The 13,358-nt window shown below is 56.2% G+C and overlaps 6 protein-coding genes across 6 annotated transcripts; 5 read left to right on the top strand and 1 right to left on the bottom strand.

The window, feature by feature from the left end:
- Nucleotides 1-1,049: 1,049 nt before the first annotated feature.
- Nucleotides 1,050-2,297, bottom strand: J3458_022113 (uncharacterized protein; the record flags this gene model as incomplete). The annotated part of the gene is made up of 1 exon (XM_007811094.2): nt 1,050-2,297. One exon carries the CDS (start codon nt 2,295-2,297, stop codon nt 1,050-1,052), a length of 1,248 nt encoding a protein of 415 aa, XP_007809285.1.
- Nucleotides 2,298-3,365: 1,068 nt separating this feature from the next.
- Nucleotides 3,366-3,818, top strand: J3458_022112 (uncharacterized protein; the record flags this gene model as incomplete). The annotated part of the gene is made up of 2 exons (XM_066122937.1): nt 3,366-3,570; nt 3,622-3,818. 2 exons carry the CDS (start codon nt 3,366-3,368, stop codon nt 3,816-3,818), a joined length of 402 nt encoding a protein of 133 aa, XP_065972159.1.
- Nucleotides 3,819-4,981: 1,163 nt separating this feature from the next.
- On the top strand, nt 4,982-6,073 carry J3458_022111 (uncharacterized protein; the record flags this gene model as incomplete). The annotated part of the gene is made up of 1 exon (XM_007811095.2): nt 4,982-6,073. One exon carries the CDS (start codon nt 4,982-4,984, stop codon nt 6,071-6,073), a length of 1,092 nt encoding a protein of 363 aa, XP_007809286.1.
- A 787-nt stretch (nt 6,074-6,860) lies between these two features.
- Nucleotides 6,861-8,045, top strand: J3458_022110 (uncharacterized protein; the record flags this gene model as incomplete). The annotated part of the gene is made up of 1 exon (XM_007811096.2): nt 6,861-8,045. The coding sequence occupies one exon, from the start codon at nt 6,861-6,863 to the stop codon at nt 8,043-8,045; it is 1,185 nt and encodes a 394-aa protein (XP_007809287.2).
- Nucleotides 8,046-9,826: 1,781 nt separating this feature from the next.
- On the top strand, nt 9,827-11,360 carry CSR1_8 (phosphatidylinositol transfer protein csr1; the record flags this gene model as incomplete). Its single annotated transcript, XM_007811097.2, has 2 exons — nt 9,827-10,712; nt 10,828-11,360. The coding sequence occupies 2 exons, from the start codon at nt 9,827-9,829 to the stop codon at nt 11,358-11,360; spliced, it is 1,419 nt and encodes a 472-aa protein (XP_007809288.2).
- A 789-nt stretch (nt 11,361-12,149) lies between these two features.
- J3458_022108 (uncharacterized protein) lies at nt 12,150-12,491 on the top strand (the record flags this gene model as incomplete). Its single annotated transcript, XM_066122936.1, has 1 exon — nt 12,150-12,491. The coding sequence occupies one exon, from the start codon at nt 12,150-12,152 to the stop codon at nt 12,489-12,491; it is 342 nt and encodes a 113-aa protein (XP_065972158.1).
- Nucleotides 12,492-13,358: the final 867 nt, after the last annotated feature.

The following is a 13,358-nucleotide window of genomic DNA, read 5'->3' as shown; positions in this document are numbered from 1 at the left end:
ACCGGATGAATCGTTTTTCTCTCTGATTGGTCAATTTCAGGGTAGTTAAGGTTGGATGGCAGCCAAAAGCCAAAGAGTACGAGAGACATTTGGATGCGGTTGCCGCACCTTTCCTCCATGGTCCCATGTCTTGGATCAACATCTTGACTATCATGCCGGCTCTTGACTATCATGCCGGCAACTGTCGAATGCCGCATGGCCAATGCCAGGAATTCCGGGGGTAACAGCTGTCCCAGAATCGTTGGCTTCACAGTTGCTGTCTGTGGAAGCCAAGAGTTGGTCGGCCGTCTCGGGCTTGAAGCGTACCGACTTGCGGCTCAACCCGTTTGTTCCTACTCGGTTGATTTGGGCTGGCCCGCTGGACAAGTCAGATTGGCAATGGCATTCGACAAAAGACCGCATGGTCTGCCTAGGCATTAATACCAAGGCATGGGTATAGCTCGACGTGTTGAATGTGTTGGCATGTTCAATGTAGTTGTATTGATGTGGTCCAACCTGCAGGTTGGGCAACTACCTCACTCAGGTGCTAGACTGCCCGTATCGTTATCCCCACGTGACCACTCGCCTATTCCAACACGAACTCACGCAACGCCAATGTATGCTCCCGGGTAAACATTGACGCTTTTGGTTTCGAACCAGGGAAACTCGCCCCAGATGCTCTTTATGGTAAAAAGTACTTTACCGGAATCTCATACGCATAATTCTACACCCCCGACTATACTTTGTATTGCCGCGATTGTTGTACCACGAGACCTGCGCCCATGGCCCCGGGGCTACCCTTTCGGGGCACGAGGCTTGGTGCCGATACACGGAGTAAGCTTATACTTTATCGTGCCCTGCGGGGGATTCGCTGACCGTGTCCAAAAGAGCGCCGTGTGACAGAAAAACAAAAGAAAAGAAACGCCTGGTGTTTCCGTCAGTTGGCTCAAGTATAGACAGATTCGACGTCTTCACATCTTTAAACGTGGCAAAGGCGCCTCCGGTAGGCAGGACACCCCTGTCCACACCGTGATGGACCAGGGACGGCATTTTTGGCAATCTTTTTTCATTCAATACTTTGCTACTGTTTGGAGCTCGCAATGAATGCGCGCCTTGTCTATGCCGCGCATTTCTAAAAACTCTACAAACTGCAGCGTGATATTCTCGGCCCCGCAGACAAAATACTCTGTGCACTCGTTGTTCAGGAACAAATCGTCCGGTTCTAGAGGAACCAAGTCGAGCCGAACGTCGTCTTGTTTCTCGCAGTCCGTCGACGTTTCGTGCCCGTCGGGGGGGAGGCTGAGGGTCGTGTGTCTCAGGTTCTTGTTCCGCAGGGCCAGCGAGTCGATGCGCGACTGGAACGGCATGGCCCCCTGGGACGCGTTGATCCACGAGACGGGCCTGCCGGGCTGCTCCTTGGCTGTGAAGTCGAGTATCGACAGCATGGGCGTGGCGCCGATGCCCGTGGAGAAGAGGACCAGGGGCGCGTTTGACAGGTTCTTGGTGTCGAGGAAGATGTGCCCGGCCGGGTGGGACAGCTCGAGGGTGTCGCCAATCATGGCCCTGTCAATGAGATGATTCGACACGGCCCCAGGCGGGGTTGCATACGGACAGGCGTGCTTGTTTCGCCGGCAGTCCGCCGTGCCCCTGTTCCTCTGCACCGTGATGCGGTAGTGGTCCGGGTTTGGCGCCTCGCTCAGCGCGTACTGCCGGATCTGCTTGTGCTCCTTGCCAGAGGTGGCGACGCGGATGGAGACGTACTGGCCCGGCATAAAGGCCGGCAGCGGCTTCTTGTTCCGGGGCTTGAGGTAGAAGGAGACGACGTTTTCGTTGTCGCGGACGCGGTCGACAATGTCAAAGGGCCGCCAGTCGGTCCACGACCCAAACGTCTTGTACAGCTGCTTCTCCCTGGCGATGAACATGTTTGCCAGCATCCAGTATGCGTTGTTCCAGGCCATTTTGGCGTCTGGCGTCATGGACGGGTCCAGGATGCCGGTGAAGGCCTCCAGGAGGTAGGCGCCCATGATTTTGTAGTGATGGGGCTGGACGCCCACGGAGCAGTGTTTCTGGCAGATGCGCTCCATTTTGGGTATCAGCTCGTATATGTGGCTCACGTTGTTGGCAAACTGGATGATTAGCGAGCTCATTGCCTTTGGCTGGAGCTTGTTGAGCTGGTTGGCAGTGTTGAAGTAGCTCCGGAGCTCGGGGTGGCCGCGCAACAGGCTTTGGTAGAAGGATGCAATGATTTCTTCTCCGCGAGCGTTGAGCGCCGGCACCGTTGCGCGAATCTTTTGGCATTGTGAGTAGGTTAGCGCCATGGTCGACAGAGCGGACCGATGGGCGACGTTGGAGGGGGGGAAAAAAAGGAAAGGAGCTGGAAGAAAGAGACAAATCCCTGGCGAGATATCACAGACTTGGGTTATCACGACCCTTGACACTTGGACGGAGCTCGAAATGGAGAGGGTGAGCGGTGAATAATAGCAGTCTTCAATTATTGGATTGCTATCATTGATATTTATCCTTTTTGGTATCCCATGAAAAAGAAGGAAAAAAAGAAAAAAAAAAAACCACAATGCTTACACTACCCCGGCATTTTAATTTTGACATGACTGCCAATTCTCGCGTGGCCTTCAGCGTCGCCATTTGTACCCACTCGGCATCGTACGAGTCTGTGTCCCGTGATTTCCGGCGGCAACAGGTGATTTGCAGGACCGAAATTACGTCATGAGAAGAATCAGTCGATCCTCAAGGCGAATAACTTGCCGCCTCGGGTGCTTTTCCCCAACTCCTTTCTTTTTTTTTTTGCTTTTGACCCGGCTTGGCCGCTGGCCCACGCAAGACCATGGAGCGGTCCGCAACGTGGCAAGTCGCCGTTCCACAAGCGCATCCATCGAGGGCTTTGAGATGCTCTCGAATTTACCCGGCTTGAGATTGATAGGCCAGTAGTGCCCCATCGGTGCTGTTGCCGGTGCCGCTTGCCGTCCGTGGGGGATTATATCTGCTGCAGCCGTTTTCGTCACTCGTTTCATGACCAAAACTTTAACGCCATGGAGGGGATTTTCTCTTTGGCGCTCTTGGCATTCTTGATGTTGGGAAAACAATCAATCGCAATATACGAAGTGATGGGGGGTCCGTGCCACTGTCAAAAGCTACCGAGCACTCCGGACATCTGGGCTCTGTAATGTTGATATTCATCAGAAGCGTCTTTGGAGCCAAGACTTTATTTTTACGTCAATGCCACGGCCCTCAGAATGCTTGGGTAGACTCGCATGGAACTTTCGGTGCTCGCTTAGCACCGGTCAATTGTGTACCAAGCATTATTCCGTACCAGACTCTTGCTAGCCAAGCTTTGTCCCCGGCTAATAGTAGTAGTAGGCCACGTTCGGATGAAAGCCGCCGATGCGGAGGTGCAAAAAGGCCCTGTCAAGTTAAATTACCGGGAACAAGTTTGCTTCACCCCATCCGAAAAAGGTCCACAAGTTGGCGTGGGATTTGCAAACCCCGGATGGGTTTTCTGGCTTCTGGACTCTCTGTCGCACCCAACGTCGGGCAAAGAGCTGCAGCATCGCGGGCGGCAAAACGCGTCAACAGGTAAAAAGTCTGGTTTCTCGCTACCAACTACAGCTGACCGAGTTATCACAGCCCGGTACCTGACGTTAAGGCCGCAATGTGTTCATAAAGTGACAGCCTCTTCCAAAGGCTTGGCCCTTGAGGTGGTGTTTGGCGTTGTGCGTTCTCTCGAAACCGGCCGCAATGCGCTCAGCTGGCTTGAAAAGGGGAAACCGTCTCTCCGGCCTGCAAAATGTCCCCATGCCTTGATATCACTGGCAAATAATTAGACGTTGTGGTGTCGAGTACAATAATAGTAACATGGGCGCACTTGGCTGCCGCAAAGTTGTGCCGTGGCCAGTGGCGACAGCGGTTATGCCGTGCGTCGCCAAGACGAATGACATGCGAGCCCCGGTAAATATCGTTGCTTGACGAGGCAAACGAAAGAGACTCTGTATCATGCAACCTGGGCAGCCTAGTCAAGATATTTACCAAGAGGCTACTTTGAAGTTTGTACCGAGTACGAGACTAGTTCCATACCAAGACAGATCAGGATCCACACGTGGGCAGCCTCGAATTTCACTTCTTCCACGTCATGTTGCAATGTAGCCCTTTTTACAGCAGCCCGGCCTTGCGGAGATGCAACAGCTTGCCATGAGACATGGTACGCCGCCGTCTTCAATTTCACGAGATCCAAGCAGACTCTGTCGAAAGACAGGGGCGGCTGCACTGCAGATGTGGCTACTCATGCCATGCAGTAGCGTGCGTGCGGCCCTATTGTCAAGACGGCACGGCCACGATGTGCAATTTACCCGCAAGAGAAACTAGAAGAAACCTCTTGTCCGCCAAGCTACTCCTCCCATGGATGGGACGGGAAGCGATTTGTTTCGCGTACTTGTATCGTGGCTCAGACGGGCACGCCAATCGCACACTGCCCAAAACGCCTTCACCATCGCCAGCGGCGCCCGGCTCCAACGTGGCTTGACCATGGCAACCGCCAAATGCAGATCTGCGAATCGGGCCCCGGTAGCTGTCATCTCGGCTGCATTTAGGCAGGCCAAGGTTTTGAAGGGCCAGCCACGCTGCAACGTCGAGGCACGAAACCGGCCTAGCACTGGTCATATTCGCCCCCAAGATAGCCCGGAAAACCGCACGAGAAGCAAGCTCATGAATCAAAGCATCATTCCAGTTGGGTTGGGGCGCCGGGGGCTTCGAGTTCTGGAAGCAAAAACAGAATCAATCCTCTGGCGGCCCTGCTTGTTTTTCTGTCAACTCCCAAAGATTGGTTGATGGACAACGTCGGTCAAACCACAAAAACAACAACAACCACCACCACCACAAGTTTTCCTCGTCATGACCCTCATGACCCGAGATTGATGGAGAGCAGCAAAACTACTCGGGATTCGACTGGCATGAGGCTTCCATTGGCACCATTGACTCTTCTGCAGCCGCAATGAGCGTCGACACCGGCCGAGGGCTGCCGGCCGCGGACAAGTCGTACAGCTCCGACTGGCTTCTCATCATCGTCTTCATCAGCATCGCCCTCTACAACGTCGTCGAGCTCAACTTTCTGATAGCCACCACCTTCAAGCGGTTCCGGGGGCTCTACTTTTGGAGCTTCACCTGCTCGACCTGGGGCATCGCCTTCAACGCCGTCGGCTACCTCCTGCGCCACGTGCACCCCGACCAGCATGGCTACCTGCACGCGACCCTCATCCTCATCGGCTGGTGTGCCATGATCAACGGCCAGTCGCTGGTGCTCTACTCGCGGCTGCATATTGTCATGCACCACCCGAGGCGTTTGCGCTTCGTCCTGGCCATGATCATTGTCGACGCCGTCTGCCTGAGCGTCCCGGTCATTGTCCTGGTGTACGGGACAAACTCCAGCCACCCGGGCCCGTTTGGACAGCCGTACTCCGTCTTTGAAAAGCTCCAGTTGACCGTCTTCTTTGTCCAGGAGGTTGTCATTTCGGGCCTGTACATTGTCGAAACGACGCGGCTCCTCAAGATGCAGCGCGGAATCGCCTCGTCGTCGATGCGCCGCGTCATGGGCCACTTGATACTCGTCAACGTATTTGTTGTTCTCCTCGACATCAGCATCCTCTGCCTCGAGTTCACGGAGCACTACAACCTGCAGACGGCCTGCAAGGCGCTGGTGTACAGCGTCAAGCTCAAGTGCGAGTTCAGCGTGCTCAACCGCCTGGTCGAGTTCTCCCAGCACCTGCGCGCCGGCCACGACGTGTCCTCGGTCAACTATGATGCGTCGGCCGACGTTGCCCTGGAGCGCTATCTGAGGAATGCGTCGCGGGCGCCGGCCGGCACCGAGTACAGCATGCAAGTCACGGCCGAGCGGCCCTGCGAGAACGGCCCCCCGGAGATTGTCAAGACGACGGCCGTGACGGTGAGTCGCAGCGGGAGGTCGGCGCCGCCGACCCGGCCGTCGACGGCAGCAAACAGCTCGGTGGGAGGTTGCGCAGCCGACGAGATGCACGACGCCGACGGCACGTCGTCGCTGTCGTCGGAAGCACGGCTGGCGCGGGCATGAAGCCATGTATTTGGTCTCTGTCTATAGATGCAATATACGAAAACCATCACCACGACTTATTTCCGATACTATCTGCGGATGAAATAAACGATCCAGGATACGGCGCTTGCATTGTTGTTACTGGGACAAGAGAAAAAAAAAAAAGAGAGAAGCACAAAGATGCCAAAAAAAGGAGCGAATCTCTCTCTGTTGTGCCAATGTAGACATGGATGCTGCTAGTTGCACCACGAGGTTGGTTCCAAGACCTGCAGCCACTCCGGCCTGACTCATTAGCCAGCCATTGGTTCGCTACTGTCTGACCGAGCATTCACTCTCCTTCTATCCCGGCCAACGACGTCGCGTTTGCGGGGTCATCTTGATGGTTTCTGCTCTGTAGGTTTTCCGTGGCCAGTCACCCGTCATCCCCCCCCTGCCATGGTCAAAAGGGCACTCGACACGGAGCAGCCCTACGAGACGGGTTTGGCGCCGATTCGCTACCGTGGAAACTGCTGGAGCAAACGTACGAGGCATCGAAAAGGGTAATGTCGGCGTGGACACGTGCAGTCAAACTCCTCCCACTAAGCCCTTGGAAGACGATTGACATGTTCATGCTTGACTGGGGGTGGGCCGGCGAACAAATCTGCACATCAGCGGGGTTGGGAAGGAAGCATTGAAACCAGATCCAACGTTGACCACAGAGACGGAAGCAAAGCCGAGGGGAGAGGGCGGGCGCGCTGATGCTGCGTGTCGAATGTCAATTCATTGATAAAAAAGACGCCGCCGGCCGTGATGGCCCAAATCCGGCGTCATGCCAGTATTTGCGGACCACGAGGCCACGGCATTGATTCCCTTTTCGTTTGGACTCGTCACCCAGTCACTCTCGGGGAGCTACAGCATGTCCATCTTGAACATCAGCCTCTTGGCTGCGGCCACCGATGCCGGCTACTTTGCCTCCCTGCTGCCAGTCGACTCGTCCACGCCAGCCATCTCACTGCGCGCCTATCACGCCGACTTTTACAGCGTCATTGGACACGATGCCAAGGCTCGAAAAGTGTGGGATCTGCCCTGGGAAGCCTTTCACGAGGCCGGCGTCTACAACCGCCGAGACAACTCGCTGTACATTGCCTCCAACTACAAGAGCCTCGAGGACAGCATCAACATCACCGTCGTCAGCCTCGACTCGGACGACTACCCGTTCTACAGCACCAAATTCCCCAATCTGGCCATGGCCAACGGCGGCACCACCTACCACCCTCCCGGCTCGCGCCACGACGAGACGACGACGACGATGCCCCCCATGCACGTCTACTGCGACGAGGGCGACTTTGAGCACTACTCGCAGCTGCTGGCCGTCGACCCCAACACAAACGAGTCCAGGCCGCTGCTGACCAGCTTCCTCGGGCGCAACTTTTCGTCCCTCAACGACGTGCGGCAGCACCCGCGGACGGGCGACCTGTGGTTCACCGACGCCGACTACGGCTACTTCCAGCACTTTCGCCCCGAGCCCAGCCAGCCCAAGCAGGTGTACCGCTTCGAGCCCGGCACGGGCGTCGTGCAGGTCGTGGCGGACGGCTTCGTGCAGCCCAACGGCCTCGAGTTCTCGCCGGACCTGCGGACGCTGTACATCTCCGACACGGGCAGCCAGCAGTTCAAGCGCGAGCCCACGCAGCCGTCCACCATCTACGCCTACGACCTTGTCGACGGGAGACGCCTTGCCAACCGGCGAACCTTTGCGTACGCAGACACGGGCTTCCCGGACGGCGTGCACTGCGACACGCGCGGCAACGTGTGGGCGGCGTGCGGCGACGGGCTGCACATTTGGAACCCGCGCGGCGTCCTGCTGGGCAAGATTTTTGTCGGCGAGATGAGCAACAATTTTGCCTTTGCCCCGGGCAAGGTGTTTGTCTTTTCCAACTCGCGGCTGTGGGTTGTGGAGGATATAAAGGCCCAGGGGAGGGAGGTGTGCCGGGACTTTGGAGTGGGATGCCATTAGACGGCCACGCATGGTATTCTTGACCTTTTCTTTTCTCCCCCCCACCAGACTCTTTTGTACGTCGTTTACAGTGAGCTAGACTGCGGCTTGGCAAGATGGCGCGGATTATACAGCCACTGATGTGTGACGGCAGTTGGGTGCATCCCCGGGGCTTTCAGACTTGCAACAAAGATGGGCGGCAGCATCGGGTTTTGGCCTTGGCCGGACATGTAGTATATACTGGTCTGTACACTGTAGAATACAGCCGTTATCAGGACATTTGGACGCTTTATGCAATCGCCGCGTGCTAGACTAGTGATATCGTGGGGAGGGAGGCAGCCGAGGCAGACCAAGTCAGACCCGTAGGAAGCGCCGGATGTGTCACATCATGTATTGACTCTGCGTACAACCCACGGCTTGCTCATCGCTATCAAAAGCCGCAACGGGCTGGTTTCGTCCTGAAACGAAACTCGGCTGAAGGGCGGTGAGCTTCAAGAGCTGCGCCAAAATGAGCCGAAATGGGACATGTGTGGTCATGGCAATGGACAGCAAGCAACAGCTGCAAAGTAAACCATGACAGATTGACGTGCTCTTTGACATGGAATATTTTGGCACGATTGGCTGTGGGGCGCGAAAGACGGAGTGAGGGCTCCAGATGTACTCGGAAAAAGGGACCACCGACATGTGAAGCGTAAAACGATTTGATGCGAGCCGTGTCCGTTCCTGGCGCAAGTGTCGCGCATAATGGAGCAGAATGGAGCCGAGATGGGTGCGGGTTCGCAATGTACATGTATGGGGTTGTGGGTTGCGTGTGTTCTTTTTTGCGTCCTTAGTCTTCACTCCATGATGATCAATTGATTCTTTCCCCCCGCACCAAGCGCATACTGCACAGACTACTCCGTAAATCAGCTAGAGCTGACTAGACTAGACGGACCCGACTAGAACGCAAAGTCACAATCGTCTTCGAGCAAATGAAAGCCCGGAGAATTGCGCACCCCGAGTCTCCCCCGCACGTTTGGTCCCCTCCCCGCCTCCGTCGAAATTCTCCATCCATGACCGCTTCCCCAACACTCGGATCCAATGACGCGCATCTGAGGGCTCTCCCGCGTCCAATCGCAAGCTTTCCCGTATCTTTGGCCTTGCCCTGGCGTGCCATATTTTGGGAGTCGTCTTGTTCGGCGCACAAGGCTTCTCGCACAAACGCACTGGCGCCGCCCACACCCGTGTTGTCTCGTCAATCACGTTTTCTTCAGCCTCGGTAGCCTCCTTGCCGTCTTTTTTCATATGCACATGCCTGGCCGTGGTGCCATTTGGTATAAATCGCCCGGCGTGCCTGGACCAGCCGTCAAAGTTTCCAAACCCGTGTTTATGAACTTGTGGACCACGGGTGCAATAGTTTACGTTCTCTTGGCAGACTCCGAAAGACGCGGGCAATCTTTTCTTTTCTTTCAATTCTCATTTTACTAGGTAAGGTCTATTGCTCGCTTCTTTTGTTTTGGAAAAAAGGAAACCAAAAAAAAAAAAGCGAAATGCCCTCCCGACATGACTCAAATCTCTCCTCACCTTCTACACCTTTTGGACAAGCCTCGTCCCTCCTAGCAAAACATTGTCTCTTGTTCAACTCTCGCTCCTTGAAGGAGAATTAGCGTCCCTCTTGTGTGTGGTGGCACACTATGCACCCCAGCGCCTCTTTTTACGCCACGGTATGCTAACATCGCGGCCGTGTTAGATTTTGTCCAACTTGAGCTACGCTCCATATACATATTTTTTCATCGCATTTCCTCATTCTACATCACACACAAATGGCGTCCCCCATTCCCGACGGCCATGTTGGCAACCTGACTGCCGAGCAGGAGGCCAAGCTCCGCGAGCTCTGGCAGACCGTCTTCAAGCTCTACGACATACTCCAGGAACACAGCCAGAAAAAGGTGGCGACCCCGGCTCCGTCGATTCAGTCGCCCAAGAAGTCTCGCTTTGGCCTGTTTGGGGGCTGGAAGGCCGCCGAGGCCCCGGCCGCGCCTGCGATCCCCGAGGAGGCGCTCAAGCTCATCGCCTGCGACGAGGAGGACAAGTTTGGCCTGGTCAAGCAGTTCCAGCAGGTCGTCGCCACGCAGTCGCCCGAGTCTCTACGCGCCATGGTCCTCGGGTCCGTCAAGCTCGAGCACCCGGACGCCCTGGTGCTGCGGTTCCTGCGCGCCCGCAAGTGGGACGTCAACCGGGCCTTGGTCATGATGTTCTCCGCCATGAACTGGAGGCACAACGAGGCCAAGGTCGACTCGGACATTATGGCCAACGGCGAGGAGGTGCTCGCCAACGACGAGGAGACGGGCGAGGTCAAGACCAAGGCCCTGGCCCGCGACTTCATGAAGCAGATCCGCACCGGCAAGAGCTTCATCCACGGCACCGACAGGCAGAACCGGCCCATCAGCTACGTCCGCGCGCGCCTGCACAGGGCCTCGGACCAGTCGGTCGAGAGCCTGGAGCGGTACACGACCTATCTCATCGAGACGGCCCGCCTGGCCCTGACCCCCCCGGTCGAGACGGCCACTCTCATCTTTGACCTGTCCAGCTTCACCCTGGCCAACATGGACTATGTCCCCGTCAAGTTCATCATCAAGTGTTTCGAGGCCAACTATCCCGAGTCCCTCGGCGCGATTCTCATTCACAATGCCCCATGGGTTTTCAAGGGTACGTGGTCAGAAGATAGAGATTCAACCCGCCATTGCCCCCCCCCCCCAATAATGTAACCCCCGTGGTGTACCACTTGTAAACAAGATTCAGCTAACAATGCCGGCGCAAAAAGGCATCTGGAAAGTCATCTCTGCCTGGCTCGACCCCGTCGTCGCCGCCAAGGTCCACTTCACCTACGGCCGCAAGGACCTGGAAGAGTTCATCCACCCGTCGCAGATCATCAAGGAGCTGGGCGGCGACGAGGACTGGGAATACGTCTACGAGGAGCCCGTGCCGGGCGAGAACGACGCCATGAAGGACACGGCCGCGCGGGACGCGCTGCAAAGGGCCAGGGAGGACCTCGCCCACCAGTTCGAGGCGGCGACCAAGCAGTGGATCGAGAACCCGACCGGCGCCCAGGCCGCCGAGCTCAGGGCCAAGCGGGAGGGCATCGCCGCGCAGCTGCGCGACAACTTCTGGAAGCTCGACAAGCACGTGCGCTGCCGGTCCCTGTACGACCGCCAGGGCAACATCCGCCCGGGCCAAAAGACGGTCTGGTACCCCGAGGCCCCCGAGAAGGCCATTGACAGCGCCGTCCCCGGCGGCACCACCATTGAGCAGATTGAAAACGCCCCCCTCAAGGCCGCTGCGCAGGTTACGGCCTAGACGGGGGTCCGGATGTTGTGCAACGAACAATTTTGACTCATGGTAGAGGACGGCATTCATGACTAGAGGAGGAAGAAGAGGTTTCTCTTGGAATACGTACAACGACTGAATGTTCACGTACAACGACTTTTTTCAACGGTCAAGATTTATTCGACGTTTTTTTTTTTTTGGCATGTGTGTGCGTGTCAAGGCATTTGGTTAGCTCAGAGCAACAGTTATATATTACATCATATATTATACCCCTTTTCACGTATAAATGCATCGCTTCCCTTGTGTCGCTCCGGAGAAGAGATTCAGCTCGTAGTTTAGACACGACCGCCGCGACATGCATGTCTTGGCAATTCGTGCCGAGACAAAACTGGAACCTGCCGGCTGACATGTTGGTGATGTCTTGTCGCTATAATTTTGGGTCGGGAAACGGCACCACCTCGTCATTTTCATTTATATACGTCACATCAGGAAGAAAAAGACAGACTAGCTCAAGCTTTTATCAACCATCTCATGAGCTTGGCTACAACTTCTGCGGCGCCACCATGGATGCCTGTTTCTCCCGTTTCGGCCACGACGCCGATATCCTTTCGCCGGGCAATCTTTGAGGCAGGAAATGAATCATCCATCGGCAACAGCTCCACCAGCCCCGTATCTTGGGCTTAGTACAGGCCCCTACGACGGTCTCAGCATCTTCCGCAGTGGATTGTGTCGCCGACGCGGCTGTCGGGTTCGTCGTGCCCCAGCGCGTCCCGCATCGCAACGTGGCCATGACCGAAGCCATCATGTCGTCGTGCGTGCATGGCGCTGCTGGTCGCACATGGACTTTCTGTGCATGCCATTTCGCGTGGCCGTGTCGGAAATCGCATCAAGGACTCGACACGGGTGACCTGGACAATCCCCTGGTGTGTCGCTCACAACGGACCCGACGCCATCATGTCGCGCCATGTCAACTTTGCATCCAGCACGCCCGGCGTGAGTGCTCCTGGCCGTGTTGATGGCTGTCCCCGTCTACCGAACGACACGACGAGGCATTCCCGCTCGAGGACCGGTGGTATGAAACCGCTCGACACTGGGCGGCCGCCGTTCGCAGGGATGGGCGTGCCAGCGTCGGGGGTCAAGCCGCAGCAGCGCGTAGACTAAGAGAATGGGCTGTGCATTCGCCGGTGGTGTGATGTTGCGACTACATTTGCCTGGCGCAATGGGCCTGCTGGACGAGGTTGCTGCAGATGCCGGGCGTGTTGTAACGGATCAACGCACAACGGCTGGTGCCCTTTTCCTGCAGGTTTTGTCCGCCAAAAAGCTGGCACAGTGCCGTGTTGACAAGTCGGCACGGCCCATTGTCTCGTTTCCTCTTTCGCTCAACTCTGACGCTTGGCAGGGGGAGCCGAGCGCATGCAGAGAATTGGTGAGACATCCATCTCAATTAGGCGTAGCTGGTCTCGGGTGCTGCTCACGTGGAATGGCAAACTTGGCCCTCGTCTTGTCCGCCTTCGTATAACCACGACGACGACATCTCTGCGCATCAAGCCGGTTCCATCCAAACCCGCCCTCGTTTAATTATGCCTCATGCTCTCTGCCCGCCGCGTCCAGGGGAATCCCTTCGTCAACGGACCAATCCTCAGCAGCCTTGTTCCCATGACTAATTCTCAAAATAAGCTACTATCGGAGTGCGGATCCGTTGCTACAGATGATGTGGAACTACATGGGACCACGAGCAGACTCGTCGAGATTGTCTCCAGCTGGGGTTTTCTCCATGGGGGACAAAGACGGAACAAGAGTCACGTTGCGTCCGCAAACAAAGGGTTGGAGAGACGAGCGGAAGGAATAAACAAAAGAAAACATCAACAACACCAATGTGTCTCGAGTTTGCAAACAACTCGCCTACACTAGCCCGCATTGTCCTTTTCTTTTTTCCCCTTTCTCTTCCTCTTTTTGCACAGAAACAGCCCAAAATGTGGCCCCGAATACGCGCCACACCCCCCTGCCCATCCGCTATCTTTGCCAACA

This window comes from Metarhizium acridum (assembly GCF_019434415.1).
Source record: "Metarhizium acridum strain ARSEF 324 chromosome Unknown scaffold_587, whole genome shotgun sequence".
Lineage (NCBI taxonomy): Eukaryota > Fungi > Ascomycota > Sordariomycetes > Hypocreales > Clavicipitaceae > Metarhizium > Metarhizium acridum.
Note: the sequence above shows the minus strand (reverse complement) of the source record. Positions and strands in the feature narration are given on the sequence as shown.